At 39.1% G+C, this 17,916-nt stretch overlaps 1 protein-coding gene and 2 non-coding genes across 3 annotated transcripts; 1 reads left to right on the top strand and 2 right to left on the bottom strand.

Moving 5' to 3' along the window:
- Window positions 1–1,120: 1,120 nt before the first annotated feature.
- On the bottom strand, window positions 1,121–5,908 carry serpine1 (serpin peptidase inhibitor, clade E (nexin, plasminogen activator inhibitor type 1), member 1). The gene is made up of 9 exons (XM_003460117.5): window positions 5,655–5,908; window positions 4,619–4,857; window positions 4,085–4,309; window positions 3,779–3,973; window positions 3,477–3,675; window positions 3,267–3,367; window positions 2,137–2,223; window positions 1,717–1,800; window positions 1,121–1,626 (listed from the first exon to the last, which is right to left on the bottom strand). The coding sequence occupies exons 2-9, from the start codon at window positions 4,854–4,856 to the stop codon at window positions 1,583–1,585; spliced, it is 1,173 nt and encodes a 390-aa protein (XP_003460165.1). The 5' UTR covers window position 4,857; window positions 5,655–5,908; the 3' UTR covers window positions 1,121–1,582.
- Window positions 5,909–16,015: 10,107 nt separating this feature from the next.
- trnat-agu (transfer RNA threonine (anticodon AGU)) lies at window positions 16,016–16,089 on the top strand. Its single transcript has one exon. It is a non-coding gene; the product is annotated as a tRNA-Thr (tRNA).
- A 256-nt stretch (window positions 16,090–16,345) lies between these two features.
- Window positions 16,346–16,427, bottom strand: trnas-uga (transfer RNA serine (anticodon UGA)). The gene has a single exon. It is a non-coding gene; the product is annotated as a tRNA-Ser (tRNA).
- Between the last annotated feature and the right edge of the window lie 1,489 nt (window positions 16,428–17,916).

Raw genomic sequence — 17,916 nt, 5'->3', positions numbered from 1 at the left:
TGTTTTAATTTTTTCAGAAATCTCTCAGTCAGAACATGATATATCATGTTTAGGTGGAAACTAGCGAGCTAACTTCCTGCTAACATCTAACTCCGTTAAACTTCATAAATTCTGTTTTCACAGATGCCTGGTACATTAATATGTATCATTGACAGAAGGTTTGGGTGTGTCTCCCAGCACACTCTCAAAGCATGAAGGAGATTTTAACAGAACCGCTCCTTTGTCACAGTAGGAGCAGAATGAACACTTTTTGGAGCCTTTGAATTCGGCCCTCTGTAGGTTGAAAATCTTCATTTCCGTTGAGATTACATATATATATATATATATATATATATATATATATATATATATATATATATATATATATGTATACATGGAAGTTAATACATGGTGTCACCACTTTTATTCTTCAACACAGTTTGAACTCTCTTAGGCAAGATTTGTGATTTCTTTAATTGCTCTTCAGGAATAATCTCTAAATTTCTCAAAAGACCTGTTGAAGCTCTGCTTTGGCTGTTTTTTGCCTGTTCTGTGTCAAGATAATCCCACACAGATTCAATAATGTTGAAGTGCAGGCTCTCAGTGTGTTCCACTGGGTGTTTATCTATGCTTTTTACTGCATTGGCGGTGTGTTTGGGATCATATGATGCTGAAAAATGAAGACCTCTTGCCTCATTTTCACTCCAGTTCTTGTGTAATGTTTCCCCTTCTTAAGAATGGCTTCCTGACAGGTTTTCTTTGCTTTGGTGAATCAGTGTCGGGACCCCACCCCACCCCTATATCTTGCTTTCAGATACTGTTTATCTACTGTAGATAGATACAGATTTTTTTTTAGACATGCTTTTGTCTTCCACTTGTCTAGTTTCCTCAGTCACTGCACACCATGCTTGGTATTTCAAGTTTTCAGCTAATACCTATTTTGCACCTTAATGGTACAAAAATGCTGTTTCATGCCAAACTTATGTTTGGCAGGTTTAACTAAAGAAATGGGAACATAACATGTCTGTTATGTGTAGACACAATACTGATTTGTTAGATGCCTTTTGATGCTTGAATCAGGGGGAAAGCAGAAAAAGTCAGTGTTAACCTTTCAAAGAACTGTTCAAAGACTGCAACATTGTAAAAAATATAGTAGTTTAATAAATATAAGCATAGTGACAGAAATAAAAATGTAAGAACAAAACAACCAAAAAATATGAAATATAATTTTTTAACAGTAATATAAAATAGTAATATTAAAATATAACTCTTTATAAATACTAATGCATCAGCGTCCCTCCCTTTCAATTAAATCACTATCTTTTGTATCAGAAACAGGTGAAATACCTCATATGTTCACTTTCCTTTATATCGCATTATGTTTTATCAGCCAGAAACATTCAGAGAAATAAATAATCTATAAAGAAATATTTTTTTAAACAAAATCTCTTTCAATACTGTTCTAAATAAACTTTCCAGTGATTTAGTTTGCAGTTTCAAATATGTCATCTGATTTAAGTAGTATATGTCAGATATGTCATCCATTCGATGGCCATTATGTGGAATTTTAGTAGTCTCACGCAGAGAGTGGGCTCAGAGTGGGTTACTGTTGAGGCTGGTTGAAGTGACCCATGAAAAGAACAGCACCTAAACATAAAAGGGAGAACATTAGAGAGCCACCCTACCTGGATGATCAGCAGTCTGGTATTGTAAAATTGTATTCTAGTGAAAGGTTACCTGTGAGTTTGTGCTGGATAAGGAAAAGGAAAGGTCGGTCTAGAACGATCTCCTCTACTGCCATACGAGAAAACATGACAGCAGCTAAGAACAATGAAACAGAAAGGGGGGGAAAGGTCAGTGTTGGGTTTATGTGGGGACCCCATTTGGACCCCTTACATTATCTTCAAATAGTTCTCCTGATACATTTTTTTGTTGAAAAGTATTTGTTACAATTTGATTAATCACAAAATATGATTAAAATATTTTCTCTGCATCTATAAATCAATAAGACCTCTGCTTATGTTGCCTATTTTCAATATCCCCTTTTAGCTTACATCATATTATGTTTAATACTTAGACAAAATTTAAAAAAAAAAAAAATCAATTGTATCGCCTGTGCCACAAATAAATATATATAGAACTGAAAAATGAGGGTACCTGTTGATGCTGCTCCTTTGGTTCCCTCTTCATTCACCTCAATTTTCAGTTTTTGCAGGACCTTTGACACACACAGCCTTTGATCCACTAGAGGGAAAAACACAAAAAAACAAATGAATAAATTAAGAATAAAAAATTAGATAAAAATATGTTTGTTTGTTTTCATTATGTAGTTTTTTTTAAAACCTTCATTTTTTTTATCTGCTTATTTATAATCCGTCATTAAGGCTTAAAATGCTTCAATTTGAAATATGGACCGTCTTTATTGACAGGTGACCACAGGCTTTTAAGGTGGTTTTAATTAAACCATTACTTTAAAAGGATTTTATTTCTTCATATGTATATATATATATATATATATATATATATATATATATGTATATATATGTATATATATATATATATATATATATATATATATATATATATGTATATATATATATGAACCAGTCTTTCAGAGATGATCACTCAGTTTTTTTTTTATAACTGCTCTTTCAAGATATATGTATATATATCTTGAAAGAGCAGTTATAAAAAAATACTGAGTGATCATCTCTGAAAGACTGGTTTATTTAAAAAGCTTTAGTCAGGATTAAGAGTGCATCATAGCACAAAAACAGCTTTAGTGACGGTCATGAGCTATCTTCTCACAGACTCTGACAGTGGACCTCATTAAAACACCACTGGTGTTAAACAGTTCAGTTGTTTGAATTGTATCTGTAACACACTCCAATTTGTTCATGTAACAACACAGTACACTCATGACTCCAAGTTTGTAAGGAATCTTGGAGTCATTGCTGACCAGGATATGTCAGTCAGTGCAAACAGTAAATGGACTGGTTCTTATATAGCACTGTTCTATCTACCTGAGCACTCACAGTGCTTTACTTGTCTCATTTACACAATTCATATGCTTAAGTGCTTTCTAGCTAACATTCACACTTAATTATACTCCAGTGGATGCATCGGAGAGCAACTTGCGGTTAGTATCTTGCCTGAGGATATTTGGCATACAGACTGGGGTAGCTAGGGATCAAACCACCAACTTTCTGATTGGTAGATGACCTGCTGCACCTCGGGAACTACAGCTACCCCGGAGAGATGAACATTTAACAAAAAGGTTGACTTACAGGTGATGCGTGTGAAGTCTGCAGAAGCTGGGTTGAAGATGTCTCCTAGTCCCATGTTGACTAGCGCAGTCTTCAAATTCACCTCAGAGTCCAGAGTAAACCTTCAAAATACCAGTCTTTCAGTTTCTTGTGTTTTCTTGTAATAATCAATATGAAACAATATAATTTATTGTTAGCTCCAAAGATACACTCTGACCAGCTCTCTCTTACCTAGGCAAGGCCAGCTGCCTCTTGACATTCCTCAGCTCTGTCCTCCACTGTCGGATCTTCTGGCTGCTCAGGTCTGCACTGAGCTTGCTCAGAGGAACTTCAGGCTCAAAGGGAGACACCAAGAGCATGCTCAGTAAGTCTCCCTCATATGGGACCTCAATCACATCGTAATCCACTCCATCAGCAGTTACAAACTCTCCTGTTAATTGAGGGGAAAAGAAAGGCCTTAATAAGTAAATACAGATAGAGACTTTAGTCATCTGTGGAACCGTTTGATAAACAAGTGCAACGACGTGGCCCACCATAGTTGAAGCGGTTGGTGATTCTCATCATGTGGACTGGCACAGTGCTGCCATTGGCACAGTGGAACATCCTCTCCTGTGTCAGTTTTGGGTCAAAGGGAATTTTCCAGAGGCCCTGGAAGTGGAGCGCATTAAGGAGGACGAGGCGGGTCTGATCAGTCAGAGATCCAGATTGCAAGAATTCAGGGATAAGACCTGCAGAACAGATGACCAAACAATTTCAAAGATGGATGCAAAGATAGATGTCCGCTTAAATCAAAGCTGATGGAGGTTTCAGAGGGGTTTGAGTCTGCTATCTGAATATACCTGCAGTGTGATCTGAGACCCATGCATTGATAACGCTGATGGCTTGGTCTGGCTTTGTGAAGTCCACCTGGTGAGGGTGGGTCTTGAAGGCCTTGGCCAAGTTCCGGTGATATCTCTTCTCCAGATTCATCTTCCTCTCCACCATCACCCCGTTGGCTATTTCTACCCCCTCCTCAGTGGACAGGCCCTGCTGCAGAAGCCACTGCTGCCGAAGCATCCCTCGCTCTGCGGGAGTAAACCATAGGAGGCTTTTTTTCAAGGTTATGGTCTTGACATGCTCTAATCTACCAAATTCACAAAACTAGTCACCTCACTTGCAGAAAGATAAAAACTGCTCCCTCTACTGTTTTTTTTATCTTTCTTTAACTTAGTTACAAACTTCCTATTGGAAATGTTACAGTATGTGTAAACAGTAAATAATGCCATATTGTTGTCCTGATGCTAAAAACTTTATGGATGTAATCTCATTATTTCCTGTAACCTGTTCCTGTTGCTTCAGTCCCACTTTGTTGTCTGGATCTATATGTCACTCACCTCGCAGAGAAAAACCCATAGCTGTAGTTAAGGCCTTGCTGGTGTTTCCGTTTGCACCAAGCTGAGCCATGGCCAGAACAGAGGCCACACCATATGGGGACAAGACCACATTCTTGTCTGTAGACCCCTGGGCCAACTGGTAGAAGACCTTCAGCCCAAAATCAGTCTGCTTATCCTGCAGAGAACTCAGTCCTACTCTGCTCAGAGCCAGCACCAGGAAAATATATACGCAAAGCATTCTGGAAAAGAAAAAATACAGTTTCATCAAATATGAATAGTGGTGATTCAATATGCAGCAGATACCTCTGTATCTGACAACTGCAAGTATAACCTTTCTACTCAAACAGCTTTTCTCGCAGTGATTGTACACTACATCACTAAAACTGATACATTCTTAAGAAACAGATTTTGTATCCATTTAAAGAGGAGTGGATTTTTGTTTAACCGCTGAACCTCGTGTCAGCAGATCCTTTCCAATTCTTAGTAAGAAACTGCACTGGATTACACAATGGTACAGAGAAAGTTTAAGGAGCTGTCAAAAGGTGGCCATAAAATGATGTCTTAAAATAATGACTGTAAAAACTTGCATACAGAAAGGCTCAAGAGTATGAAAATAAATAAAAACCGAAAGAAAACATGTTAAACTGGTAGATGTAAAAGAAAATGAATATATTAGTCCACTCCTAGTGTAGATTTCAGTCTTCTAACTGGGCTTCAGTCAAACACTGACTCAGGATAATGAGATTTAATAATAATAAACTTAATAATAATAATTCAGGATAGGATTTATAACAGAGTCAGTTTGTCCTTAGGAACTGAATGTAAGTCAACATAATAGACATCTATATTAAAAACAGCTGTGCACGTGTGATTGACGGTGTAATTTATGGATGCGTACAGGATCAACTGAAAACTACTTAAGAGGCTAAATTACACTTTATTGTACTAAATAACAATGTCCCTTGTAATTCCTTGTAATGCTGTGTGTGGCTGTATGTATAAGCTAAAGTCTGAACTGTCAAGTTCAGGTCCTTACCTTGTAGCTGGGATGTGTCCAGTGTAGTATATCAGAGCCCTGTTTGTTCAGGTTGGATCTTCTCTGCTGCTCCCTGAGTTTGAAATACTGACAGCGCTTCATCTATTTATACTAAAAGACTGCCCCGTCCTTTGCACACACATAAACACACAGTGTTGGAGACGATGATGTCATCTGACACTGTCTGGACAGACTTCCTTTTCATGAACACACATGTCCACTCACCCTCCCTCTCACTTTTTTCCCTGTCTCTTTTTCCAATTTATCATTGAGGATATGGAAAGTCGCTTAACTCTTTCCCCACACGGACACACACACACACACACACACACACACACACACACACACACACATTAGTCTGTTCTTCCTGCTCATGCTAGAGCAGTTAGTCAGAGGTGAATGCACAGTAATGTTTCTCAATCACTGATTTTTTTTAGAATGTCTGAATGTAATAAAAATTGCTTGCTGACAGGCAAGTGCTGCACACTCGAATGCTCTGCATTTTTCTACAGGAAATATGGCGTGGAAGTAAATGTGCTATCTGTTGTTTGTTTTTCTTTGGAAGAATATTTTTGACTTCTTTTAACCTGTCACAGGTTAAAAACATATATAATCCAGTGCTGCAGTGAGTGGTATACATGCTCATGTGCTCTCACTTTGGGTGGTCATGCATCAGAATTCCAAATTTGGTCACAGCTTTTAACATTCCTTATCCCACTACTCACCAAGCATCTGGTAGACAGAGATTTGCATTTTACACACTTTTTCCGAGTCTTTCTACTGAAGCTTGTGGCAGGCTAACAAAATGTAATTGAAGCCACTTGTTATATAGAAAAAAGCAAAACCAAACAGCTTCCTGGACCTGATTTTGTTGTGGAGTGTTTAAATATCCATCACTAAGAAACAAAGAAACAAAAAGGACTAGAAGATGTTAAAACACTGCAGATACCCAGGAAACACAGAAACTACCAAACTGCACCTCTTAATCATTAGAATACAGTGTCAACCATTTTCCTAAAAGGTAGGACCAAAACAATCTGTGGATTATCCAGAGTAACAGAAACATAAGAATCACCAAAAATACAAAATAAGTATAAAATAAATAAATACAAATGGATACAACAGCCTCTTAGAACATCAGAAAGAAATGAGATCGATTAAAAGGAAAACCTTGGACTCCACTTTCAGCGCTGTCTGTGAACGAGCACTGCTATTTATTTTGTTTTCATCTGTTTCTGGCTCACTTGTGTTAACTTCTATAATTGTGACCTCTCATGCTGTTGAATGAAACACCAAAATTGCAGCTGATATTTTATTCTTAATTATTTGTACCTGCTTTGTATTTAAGGTGAACAGATGTTGTGCTGTTGGAACCATCGTTTCTGCGAGGGGACCTTATAAAACAAGCCTCATTCACACAAGCTGTTTCATCCTTGAGAGCTTTTCTATCTAACCTACACTCACATTGTGGTGGATGCACTGGGGGAACTCGGGGTTAGTATCTTGTCAAAGTATATTTGGCATGCAAACTGAAGCATCCAGAGATCAAACCACCAACCTTCTGATAGCAGATGTAGACGATTTGCCTCTTGAGCTATACTCACACTGAAAAGATTTGCAAATGTATTTTCATGAATACCTTATTAAAAAAGAAAATCAGTTTAAACTAGTTCACCTTATATAAAACATTCAAAATAATTCCAAAGAAAAATACAAACCTAGGCAACAAATTTTAATGACAAAGTTTGGGAACCAGATCTTTCTTTATTCTAAGATAACTGTGACAAATGTTTATGGTCATTGACAGTGTCTGGTATAGTTTGCCTTGGTTTTTAAATAGCTGTAGTTTTCTGTCTTGAAAATACCAGCTATTTGCTTATTAAGCCTGAGAAGCTCCCACTACTAATACCCTGGGAATGTGACACAGCCACAACAGTGAGAGAATAACAGCAGTGAACAATGGGATGACGAGTCAGTTATCAAGCCTTCGGGATCACCACCGTTATTTTTACACATTATGCTGTTTTTGCTTTAGACAATGTTTCCTGAAATATGAAGATGCATCAACACATCTGGTTACTGTAACTTGGCAAAAGCCCCACAACCCCTGAGGATTTAGTAAATTCCATGTAAGGCTGTGACTGGAAATTTGGTTTGTTCACCCACTCAGTTCTCTGTGAGAGAAAACAGGAATGAACTGTTGCCAAGACAGCAAATAACATCACACACTGACTCTTAGTTCTGTTATTGCTTAGCTATTGATTTGTATTTATTCCCACGTATTTTTGTCCTAGTTATTGGGTTTATTTGTTCCCTCTGTGTTTGGCTCATCCTTCTGTATCACTTTCTCCATGGTTAATTTTTTTATATATTCATGTTTTGCTATTTAGTTATAGGTCTTATTTCCTGTTTTATTTTGACAGTTATTTGTCTCTTGTGCTTAGTTTTCCTTCGCCTTCTCATATTGGTAAATGGACTGTTTCTAATCTATCTGAGCGCTCAAAGCGATTTACATAACTGCCTAATAGTATAGATAGATAATTAGTATCTTGCCAAAAGATATTTGGCACTGTAGATTGGAGCAGGCGGGGATCAAACCACTAACCTTTTGATTAGTAGGTGACCTGAGCTACAGCCTCAGGTGCCTTTTTATAAATCCTCTGTCATTTGGGAGCTCCACCTCTACGCTCCACACAGTCTGGCTACACAGTCACTGATACCTCTCTGTGTACTCTTTGGTTAGAATCCAGGTGACTTGAATAAACCTCATGGGTTTGAAAATTGAGTTAAAATAAATAGGATAAGCAGAAATTTCAGTTCAGTTGTATTTATATTGTGCTAGTTCACAACATTATCATTTTTATATATAATTATGAATTTCAACAAAACCTGAAGGCTTAAAATTAACTAATTTTAGTGTCTTTGGGTAAAATTAAAATATTTACTTTTATTTATATTACATAAATAAAATATATATTGCTATAGTATAGCCTAAAAAAGTGTGGTGATGATGGACTGCTGCCTTTTGAGTAATAGGGCGAAGGATGATCATGTTATGACTGATGTGTCACATGGGAGTGTGGTTGTTCCTCTGTATCAGCCCGTCACAGCTGCTGGTACAATAAGTCCTGGGTGTAACATTTCTTCAGAGACCTCTATCTCCACACATCAAAGCTGATGTGGTCCTCGAGTCTCTTGTGTTGACTCATCCACTTTCTGTCTGTCTAGCTACAACATGCTCTCTCCTCTCCTGTTTTATGTTCATTAACTGCACCTTCTGTTGCAGTAAGTCTTGCTCTGTGTCCCACCTTTGCATCCAGCACACCTATATTTCTTCTCTGTGCAGGTACCTGGTTGTGTCTGAGGGAGCTGCCAAGAGCGAGTTTTTCCTTGAAAAACAGCTTATCTGTGAATCTGTGGTGGAGACCAGGACATTCCAGCTATCATTCCTTATGCTGTCTATTGTTTTTACCTTCACTGTAAATAAACACACTGTTAGTGAACCTACTGAGTCCAGTCTTCTCTAGTGTCCATGATGAAAGCATTTTGGTAGGATGCTACAATTAATTAAGCTGCTGATCAGTTCTAATAGTTTGTGGTTTAAAAGTAATTTGAAAAACACTGACTTGCAATTCAAAGTAAACTGGGTTCATAGCAGTTCGGCTATAAAGCCTGATCGCAGATGAAAATAATTTGTTAGAACAACTCATTCATGTGTTTTATCTTAATTACTTCTTTTTTTTTTTTATCCATTTCTTTCATAAAACTATCAAAAGTTTCAAAACTTTGAAGCACTCCATATTAACAGCAGGTACTTTTGACTTGGAGGCCCCATTATTTTAGACGTTTTGATTAAAACTTGAAGTACATAAATATCTCTGAAGACAAAAGTCACTGATGAAGATACACTGGCCCTTCTGGTCAGAATGTCTTACTTTCAAACTAGCCTCTCCTTTTCTAAATGTATTCTCTATGAAATAAGTAGAGAGGGGGCCAATCACATTTATACAGAAATGTATTAACACTTTTAGTCTATTGACTATCATGTTGAGCTGTATACGAAAGGGCTCTTAGCCGTCCAAACAAAATGAGATAAAACTGAGGCGCAGTTATCATATTCATATCCAGCACTATTCCTCAATTATTTTAACATTTTACTGATATACAGGGACCAAGCCTACAAAAACAACAGAAAGTAATTTGTTACATAAATTCCTGTTGTATGTATGATGAAACAGTTTTATATAATCCCTGAAAGTGCAAAGCAGCCAATGAAACACAGAAGAAATGGAAAACTCAAGTGTTTGAGGTTAGGTGAGTAAATGGGTGTGATCGTGGTGAACAGATAGAAGATCGCTTATTTTCAGAAATCGGGAATTTCCTTCCATGAAATGTATTCACTACTTCATATTCCACAATCAACTGTTTATTCTAACAAAGCTGAAGCGTTTTGGAATGAAGCAACGACAGTTAGTCTGCCTTCCAATAATACTGTCTACGGCGGGGGGGCAAACTTCCGGGGCATACGAGATAATGCGTGACTTATTACTGACTGGTCGGTAAGTGCGAGCCCAGACTTGGGGCCCTGCTGAGAAACCATGCAGGCAGGGGCGGGGCTTTGTGTTGATGGACACCAATCACACGCAGACAGACTAGGATCATACCATTACGTGAAAGGTGGGAGGGGGGAAGGGCGGACATTCCGAAGACACCAAGTTAGTGGTACAGGCCGGGTACACAGAGAGAGGAGGGGCCGAAAATGTAAAATGAGCATCTGGCGTCATTTCAGTGCCATTGCAGACCACAAAGCTGAGTGCAGAATTTATAAACTTAGGAGTTGGATAACGTCGGACCCGTTTTTATTTTCAGCCATTTTCCATTTTGGAGGATGAAAGATTTCACATTTCTCCTTCAACCTCCTGCTCTTCTCCCTATAGTAGCAGATTAATCAAAATCAGGCTTTTATGAAAACACTGAAGAAAAAACAAAACAAAAAACAATTTAATACTGAGTAAGTGTCTTTTTTTTTTTTTTATAAATGTAGTTACTGATATTTAGGAATCACTGTACAGTAACATGTGCATCAGCTTCCACAATTTATCGATATCTACATGTCCTTTATTTAAAAAAAAAAAAAAAAAAAAAAAAAATCACACCCATCCACAAAAGAAAAATTAAACAAAAACAAACCCTTAGGGAAGTGAGATTTAATCAGTGATATAGCTAATATATTATCCAAGGTTAAAGTCAAGATCTGTCCTGCATGTTATTATATAGTTCATCCATTTCTTCCATCTTGGTACACACGGGTCCATCTTGTAGTTCACATCTGCTGTCATTTTCTCCTTCCTGTAAGTGGCCATTGACTTCCATCCACATGTTCCAAGTTGGGCTCTCACATGAAAGCCATTTCTTTGTGAGGGCTTTTTTGCCTGCCATCAATAAAATATTAAGTATTTATTGTTCTCAGTCCATCTTTCTGGCATGAGTCCAAAGAATGAAAGTTTTAATTTCTAAAGGCAAGCAGCTTCCAAACATCTCGTGTTGCCTTCCTTTAAGTTTTCATAACCTGACAGTCCCAGAAAATATGATAATAGTTGGCATTTGTATTTCCACAATTTCTCCAGTAAATGGGAGGGTCACAGTCCTAGTGAGATTTTTGGTATGTCGTAATAAAGTATCTTATCAGACTTTTCCAACCTAACTCCCTCCAGCTCACACATGTAGATGATGTAGAGATGTAGAGATGTAGAGATGTGTGCATGTAGCACAGAGTCATGCTTCACTGTCTGAGCGTCTCAATGAGTCTCACAGGCCTGAATGTGCTTGAACACATTTACAATTCTGAACTTGTTTGATCGGCTGCTCAACACAAACAAGCACAAATTTGACTTTTAACAGTTTCGCCCACATTCATACTACACGAAGTCATCAAGCAATAAACAGGTAAATGACAAGAGTTTGTTTTTACTTTCTAATGTCGAAGTCGGTTTTGTTTTCCCAACGACAGGTTCAAAAAATATAAGTTTTTTAAAAAGGGACAGTCGGGGCAATGAGCCGAACTGACAATACAGCACTTTATTAAAACACTTTATTAACAAACATTACTTAAAAGAATAAGGTTCGCTGTCACGAGCAGCTCAGTAAAATATTTAAACAACCATTTTGACCGGCCACTTGGGGAGGCAACCTACATGGGGGAGTGCCCAAGGGTGCCACCAATTACTCACCCGTGTAGTCTCTCTGAAACTTAAACTCCTATTAAAACCATGATTAAAGTACAACAGTTAACACTAAAACACCATAAAACACAAAGAACCAGTCAATGCCAGTCAACACAACCACAACAAAGCAATAACAAGGCAACAACAAGACAGCAGCAGTGCGTAGGCCTGTAACAAGAAAAAGAAAGCAGTGATCCAGGGCCCACCCTACTATAAGTCAAAATTCCAGACAATCTATAAGGATCCTGCTTACCACCCTTCAACAGTTACGCAGCTTAAACAGCAGCCAGGGGAAAGGAGTCCGATCTTCAAACACCAAAGACAGCCTGTGATCTTCACCCACCTTCAACAGGAATGAGTGCAAACTGGCAGGGATCAGGAGGAGGTCACAGGTGCTCCTTATAACCAGCTTCTGATTAACAGCTACGGGAGGGGTGAATGTTCATGCTGCGTTCACAGACACCATGCATGAACCAAACATCTCTTACCAAGTCTAACCTACTCATACCTGTTATTAATCTCTGGGCGTTTATCAATATGCGTACTTGTGCGTACTTGCGTTCTCGTGTACTCGTGATACGTCATCAGTCGGAGACCAAGTACTGTTCCAATTCGAAGTACGCATCACGCCGAGAACGCGAAAAAGTCCCGGATGTGTTCTCGATCCGCCCATTTTATCGAGCATGCATCGGTGTAGACTTGGGACAGCTATATATCCCAGAATGCATTTCGTCCAAAACTCAACAGCGGACTCCTGGCACATCGCCCCCCCCGCTCGCGGTCTTCTCACTACTGAGGTTAAAGAAACCCCAGCAGCTGTCTATAGTATTGAGTGTCCACTAGAATAGAAATAAAAGCGTTCTAACATCTCACCTGCTTGTTTTTATTAAGGTATGTACACGTATGTACATGTACACTATTTTTATTAATAGAGGTTTCACTACTGAGGTTAAAAATGATATATAAGTCACTTAGATCACTTCTAAATGTTAATGTTTGGTTCATTTCAGTGTTTTATTTGTTCCTGAGTAAACCGGTTTGGCTGTGATTAAAGTTAAACTTCATAACATGTTACTCACAGTTAAATTAGGAGGGGACGGCAGTAAAAACTCCGGACCTGTGACATCATCACGTACGCTGGTGTTCCGACTGTACAAATCACGAGTCCGTGCTCGGGTACTTGAGAATTGAGAAACGGCCCACGAGTCCGTGCTCGCGTTCTCGGCGGGTACGTACTCACCGAGCACGCGAGTACGTACTCGCGTTCTCGGCGGGTACGTACTCACCGAGCACGCGAGTACGTACTCGCGTACTTGGGCATTGATAAACGGCCTCTGTCTCTCTTCCACAGCATGTCTTTATCCTGTCTTCCTTCTCTCTCCACAACCGGTCGCAGCAGATGGCCCCGCCCCTCCCTGAGCCTGGTTCTGCTGGAGGTTTCTTCCTGTTAAAAGGGAGTTTTTCCTTCCCACTGTCGCCAAAGTGCTTGTTCATAGGGGGTCACATGATTGTTGGGTTTTTCTCTGTATGTATTACTGTAGGGTCGACCTTACAATATAAAGTGCCTTGAGGGGACTGTTGTTGTGATTTGGCGCTAAATAAATAAAATTGAATTGAAAAAATGACTTGTCATAGCCTCTCTTACAGACAGCCCAGCAGTGTGAGATGGTTAGGTCAAAGATATATCCAAACAGAGATATAGCCTGACTGTTGTGGAGTACTGGAATATTGTGGAGTATTGTACATGTGTACCAGCAGACAAAAGGCTTCCTCTACCTGTAGCGGCTAAATCCATTATTTTGACGCTCTGGTTGCTAATTGTTTGGTAGTAGTTTTATACGTGCACTCAGTCAAAGTTCACCATGCCAATCTTTGTTTCCATTCATATTCACGAGTTATTTATTTCATTTGCATTGTCTGGTTTTCTTGCCAAGAAACAAGAAAAATGGCTCCTACACTACCTCTGTGTGAACGTCTTTGCTCCACCGTTTGGCAGTCAAAAGAGGCACGATCCCAAAGGTGTCAGACTGCTTGCCCATGAAATGTTTTAGAGTCCATCTCTTATGGGTTAAACAGAAAGAAAAACCTAAAAATGGCAAACCATGCACTGTTACGAAGGTTGTTATATGTATATAAAAATAATAAAAGGCAGGCATATGAGTATAATAATAAAAGGCATTTTGTAGAATTACCCATAATGGTAATATATGTCTATATTTTTTTCTAGACATTTACTGTATTTTGTTCCTTGGGAGAGAAGCCGAAGGCTCTGCCTTCCATTCTACTTTTAAATACCCTTGGAGCCACAAGTAAACCAGCAGTCTTCGTCAAAGGGTGTGACCCTGGCGACATGGCGAATTCCGATGTTTTACCATGAAGCACAAAATTGCTATACTCAAAGAGACCTTGTCTAATTGACCTTATAACACTGATATGGCCGTTGTTAGCAAAAGTTAAAGTGCCACCTAGTGGCAACTGGAAATGTCACGTTTGAATTTTTAATGCACTGCTCCTCACATGTTGATCCCATCCACCTGAAAAGCAGTGTAGGTACATATCAGACCTTGAAGACGCTTCATTGTGAAAATTGTGAGATTTCACTGGATGGCACACCCTGCCGGCATGCTGAGTTACCATGGAGCAGGAAGTAGCTTTAGAGGGGCTCAGAAACTTCTAAGCTTACCACTTCTATAGCTGTTATTAGAGCACGTTGGCCAGCTGCATCACTGCATGGTACGGCAACACTACTGCTATGGATTGCAAACGCCTGCAAAGAGTGATAACAACTGCGGAGAAGATCATCAGGACTCTGCTGCCCTCTCTGCAGAGCATCTACCATCGCAGAGTCCAGAGGAGAGCTGCCTCCATCCTCAAAGACTCCACACACCCCCAACATAGACTATTCACTCTCCTGCCCTCGGGACAAAGGCTCAGAAGTGAGAAATCTAGAACATCCCGACTCAACAGCTGACTCTTAACAGTAATGTTTGCACATCAGGTCATCTGCATGAGTGAGTCTTCCTCTGTGTCCCACCTTTGCATCCAGCACACCTATATTTCTTCTCTGTAATGCATCGGCATTTGTGTGTGGCAGCAAAGAAAGAATTTAATTGCACAGAGAAATGCTTTTTCTTCTTGTACATATGACAATAAACGCTTTGAATCTTGAATCTAAAGACCTTGACGATGTTAAATTGAAAAGCTTTTGGGGTTTCGTGAAACGGTGTGGTCATGACAGCATGCCGAGTTTCAATCAATCACCATGAAGCATGAAATGGCTATAACTCATTGACCAGCCTCTACCAAACTTCACAGGCATGATGACAGTCCCACCCCAAACAGATATGCTATTTGTCAGCAGTAGTTAGAGTGCCACCTAGTGGGAAAAGAAAATATGCAAATAGGTATAATTATCAATCTTAATGAAAATTTACTTAGTGGTTCCACACATGATGTGCATCAGTGTGACATTTTGGTCAATTGGTATCCTCCATTGCCACCTAGTGGGCTAAGAAGGTGTTCAGCAGGGCTCGACCGCATCGGGGTGCAGCTCTCGCATGGCTGCCTGCAGTGCCCCACTTAATTACTTGCAGTTTCTCCCCGATGCTACTAAATAACAATATATTAAGTGTATATTAACTTTTAATACATTTCATTATAATATTGTGACTAATATAGACAACTTTTGAAGAAAGAAATATTTTCTTTTCATATCAGGCGTGTATAGTCCTTCCATCCATTTTCTTACATGTATCCTAATTCATGGTTGGAGCCTCTTCCACCTGCTAGAGGGCGAGAGGCGTGGTACACCGTGGACAGGTCGCCAGTGTGTTGCTTCGCTGACACGGTGTATTAGTGACAAGATTAAAATCGACTGACTTCACATTAGACTGTAATCAGCGTTCTAGGTACATTAAGTAATGCTTTGAAAACTAATTTAAAGCCCACCTCAAAAATACCTTCAGCGAATTCAAGTTCTAGTTAGCGCTCTACAGAAGTCAGTGACCAGGTTCGCAAACCATCTCCGTACATTCCTGGCTCAGTTTGGGTCCGTCCTGTTGTCACAATGTTTCGTTTTAGTTTTTCCAGGGTAAGTATACATCTTTAAGACAAAAATAGCAAACGGCTGAAGTAGGAGGCGCCGTGGCTTAGTTGGTTAAAGCGCCTGTCTAGTAAACAGGAGATCCTGGGTTCGAATCCCAGCGGTGCCTTTTGCTTTTTCTTTTTTTTTAAATCGAAACATATAATTTACTGCCATTTGTTGGAATAACTGTTAAGTATTTTTAAGATTTGTATAACATAGACTATCGGCCTGACATTTAATGAATGACTCAAATGCGCTCATAGTCTTTTTTTCGTTTTACATAGCGTAGTATTTTTATTTTATAGATAACCATCTTTAGATTCCAAGATTGAAGTCAGTAAATTTACATTTCTCTGTGAACAAAAAGACGGAAACAAAGCACACGCTGCGAGCAGGGTTCGAACCTGCGCGGGAAGATCCCATTGGATTTCAAGTCCAACGCCTTAACCACTCGGCCATCGCAGCTAACTCGCTATGGGGTGGGTATTGTTGTGTTAAGTGAAGTCGTGAATTAGGAAAGAGTATGACTTAGAGCCACGGAAAAGAAGCGAGCATGTCTTTTTTTTTTTCCTTTTCCAGAATTCTAACATTTAAGTGACTTTAATCTCAGAATTCTGGAAAAGAAAAAAAAGATGTGCCCATTTTTTTTTCTTTTCAGTGGCTCTAATCCTCTTCCATGTTGGGTACGAAATAGTTTGATGCCCTCAGACCACCCTTACTAGTTATGTTTCTGATTGAGGCAGTATCACTTAAGTTGTAGTGGAGATATCAGGTATCGACATTGTTGTGGCACTGATTCACTCTTTAGCACTACGGTCACCCCGGTGTGTTGGCCAGAACACCACTTAAGGCCAAATTGTCCCAGAGTATAGAAGAAGGAGCTTGAGGTTTGGTTTGAGGCACTTTATTCTCAAACTCAGTTCCTGTGGCAGTAATCACACGTGCATGTGTGTGTGATTTTTTATCATTCACGCACACATCACATCCCACAGTGCATCCCCCCCGGACTAACACCGCTCGTCGGACACTGAAACTGCCCACTTTACTAACTGGATGATGTCACCAGACGGTGGGCTGGCTCAGACTGACAGAAGAAGAAGAATTTTCTCCTTCCAAATTCAGATAAAACTGAGGTTATTGTACTCTGCCCTAAATATGCCCTAAAAATGTGAAAGGTTATCTTAGCTTATCTTATCTTATATCTCAGAAACGTGGTATGAAACCAGATACTTGTCTTCCAGCAACATTGTGAGGAATCGAGGAGTTGTTTATAACTAGAATATGTCCTTCAAACCACAGATTAAATATGTAGGACTGCTTTCTTCCATTTCTGCAATATCTCTAAATTTGAAGGATGTTCCCGGCCACCTTGTGTTGGTAAGCTTTCAGCTCTGCAATACAAATAGTATACTTTACAGTTTTTCTGAATTGCTAAAACACATTTCCTAAAATCTCATCTCTTTGTCTCAAAACACTAAACACAAACTCTAAAATTCAAGCTACACACACAAAACCTTTGACTTGTTTTGCAAAACCAAACATTTGACCCAAAACTATTTTAACTTTTCTCAAAATCAAGCATGACTGTCAAAAACCACACAAAACCATCCAATGTGCAAACACATCTTAGCAATGATTACACACTACAAAAATAAATACAAAACACTGTGAGAGAGCTGGAAAATAATATTTATCTATTCATTCATTTATTCTTGTACGCACATTTTAACAAAAAAAAGAGCTGCAGTAAAAAAGATATATATACATTAAAAAATTACATATTTTTACAGCATATTCAAATAATTTATTCTGCCTCAGCATCAGGCCTCTGTGCTGGGTCAGGCCACAGGACTTCATCTACATCACATGCTATGGTCTCCCTTGCAAGGCAACGAGGAAAGAATTGTTTAGCATGCCGAATCCAGCCCTGTCAAGATTCCAGTCCCCTCTCACC

The sequence above is a fragment of the Oreochromis niloticus genome, linkage group LG3 (assembly GCF_001858045.2).
Source record: "Oreochromis niloticus isolate F11D_XX linkage group LG3, O_niloticus_UMD_NMBU, whole genome shotgun sequence".
Classification (NCBI taxonomy): domain Eukaryota; kingdom Metazoa; phylum Chordata; class Actinopteri; order Cichliformes; family Cichlidae; genus Oreochromis; species Oreochromis niloticus.
This window is presented reverse-complemented; position numbering and strand designations above follow the sequence as displayed.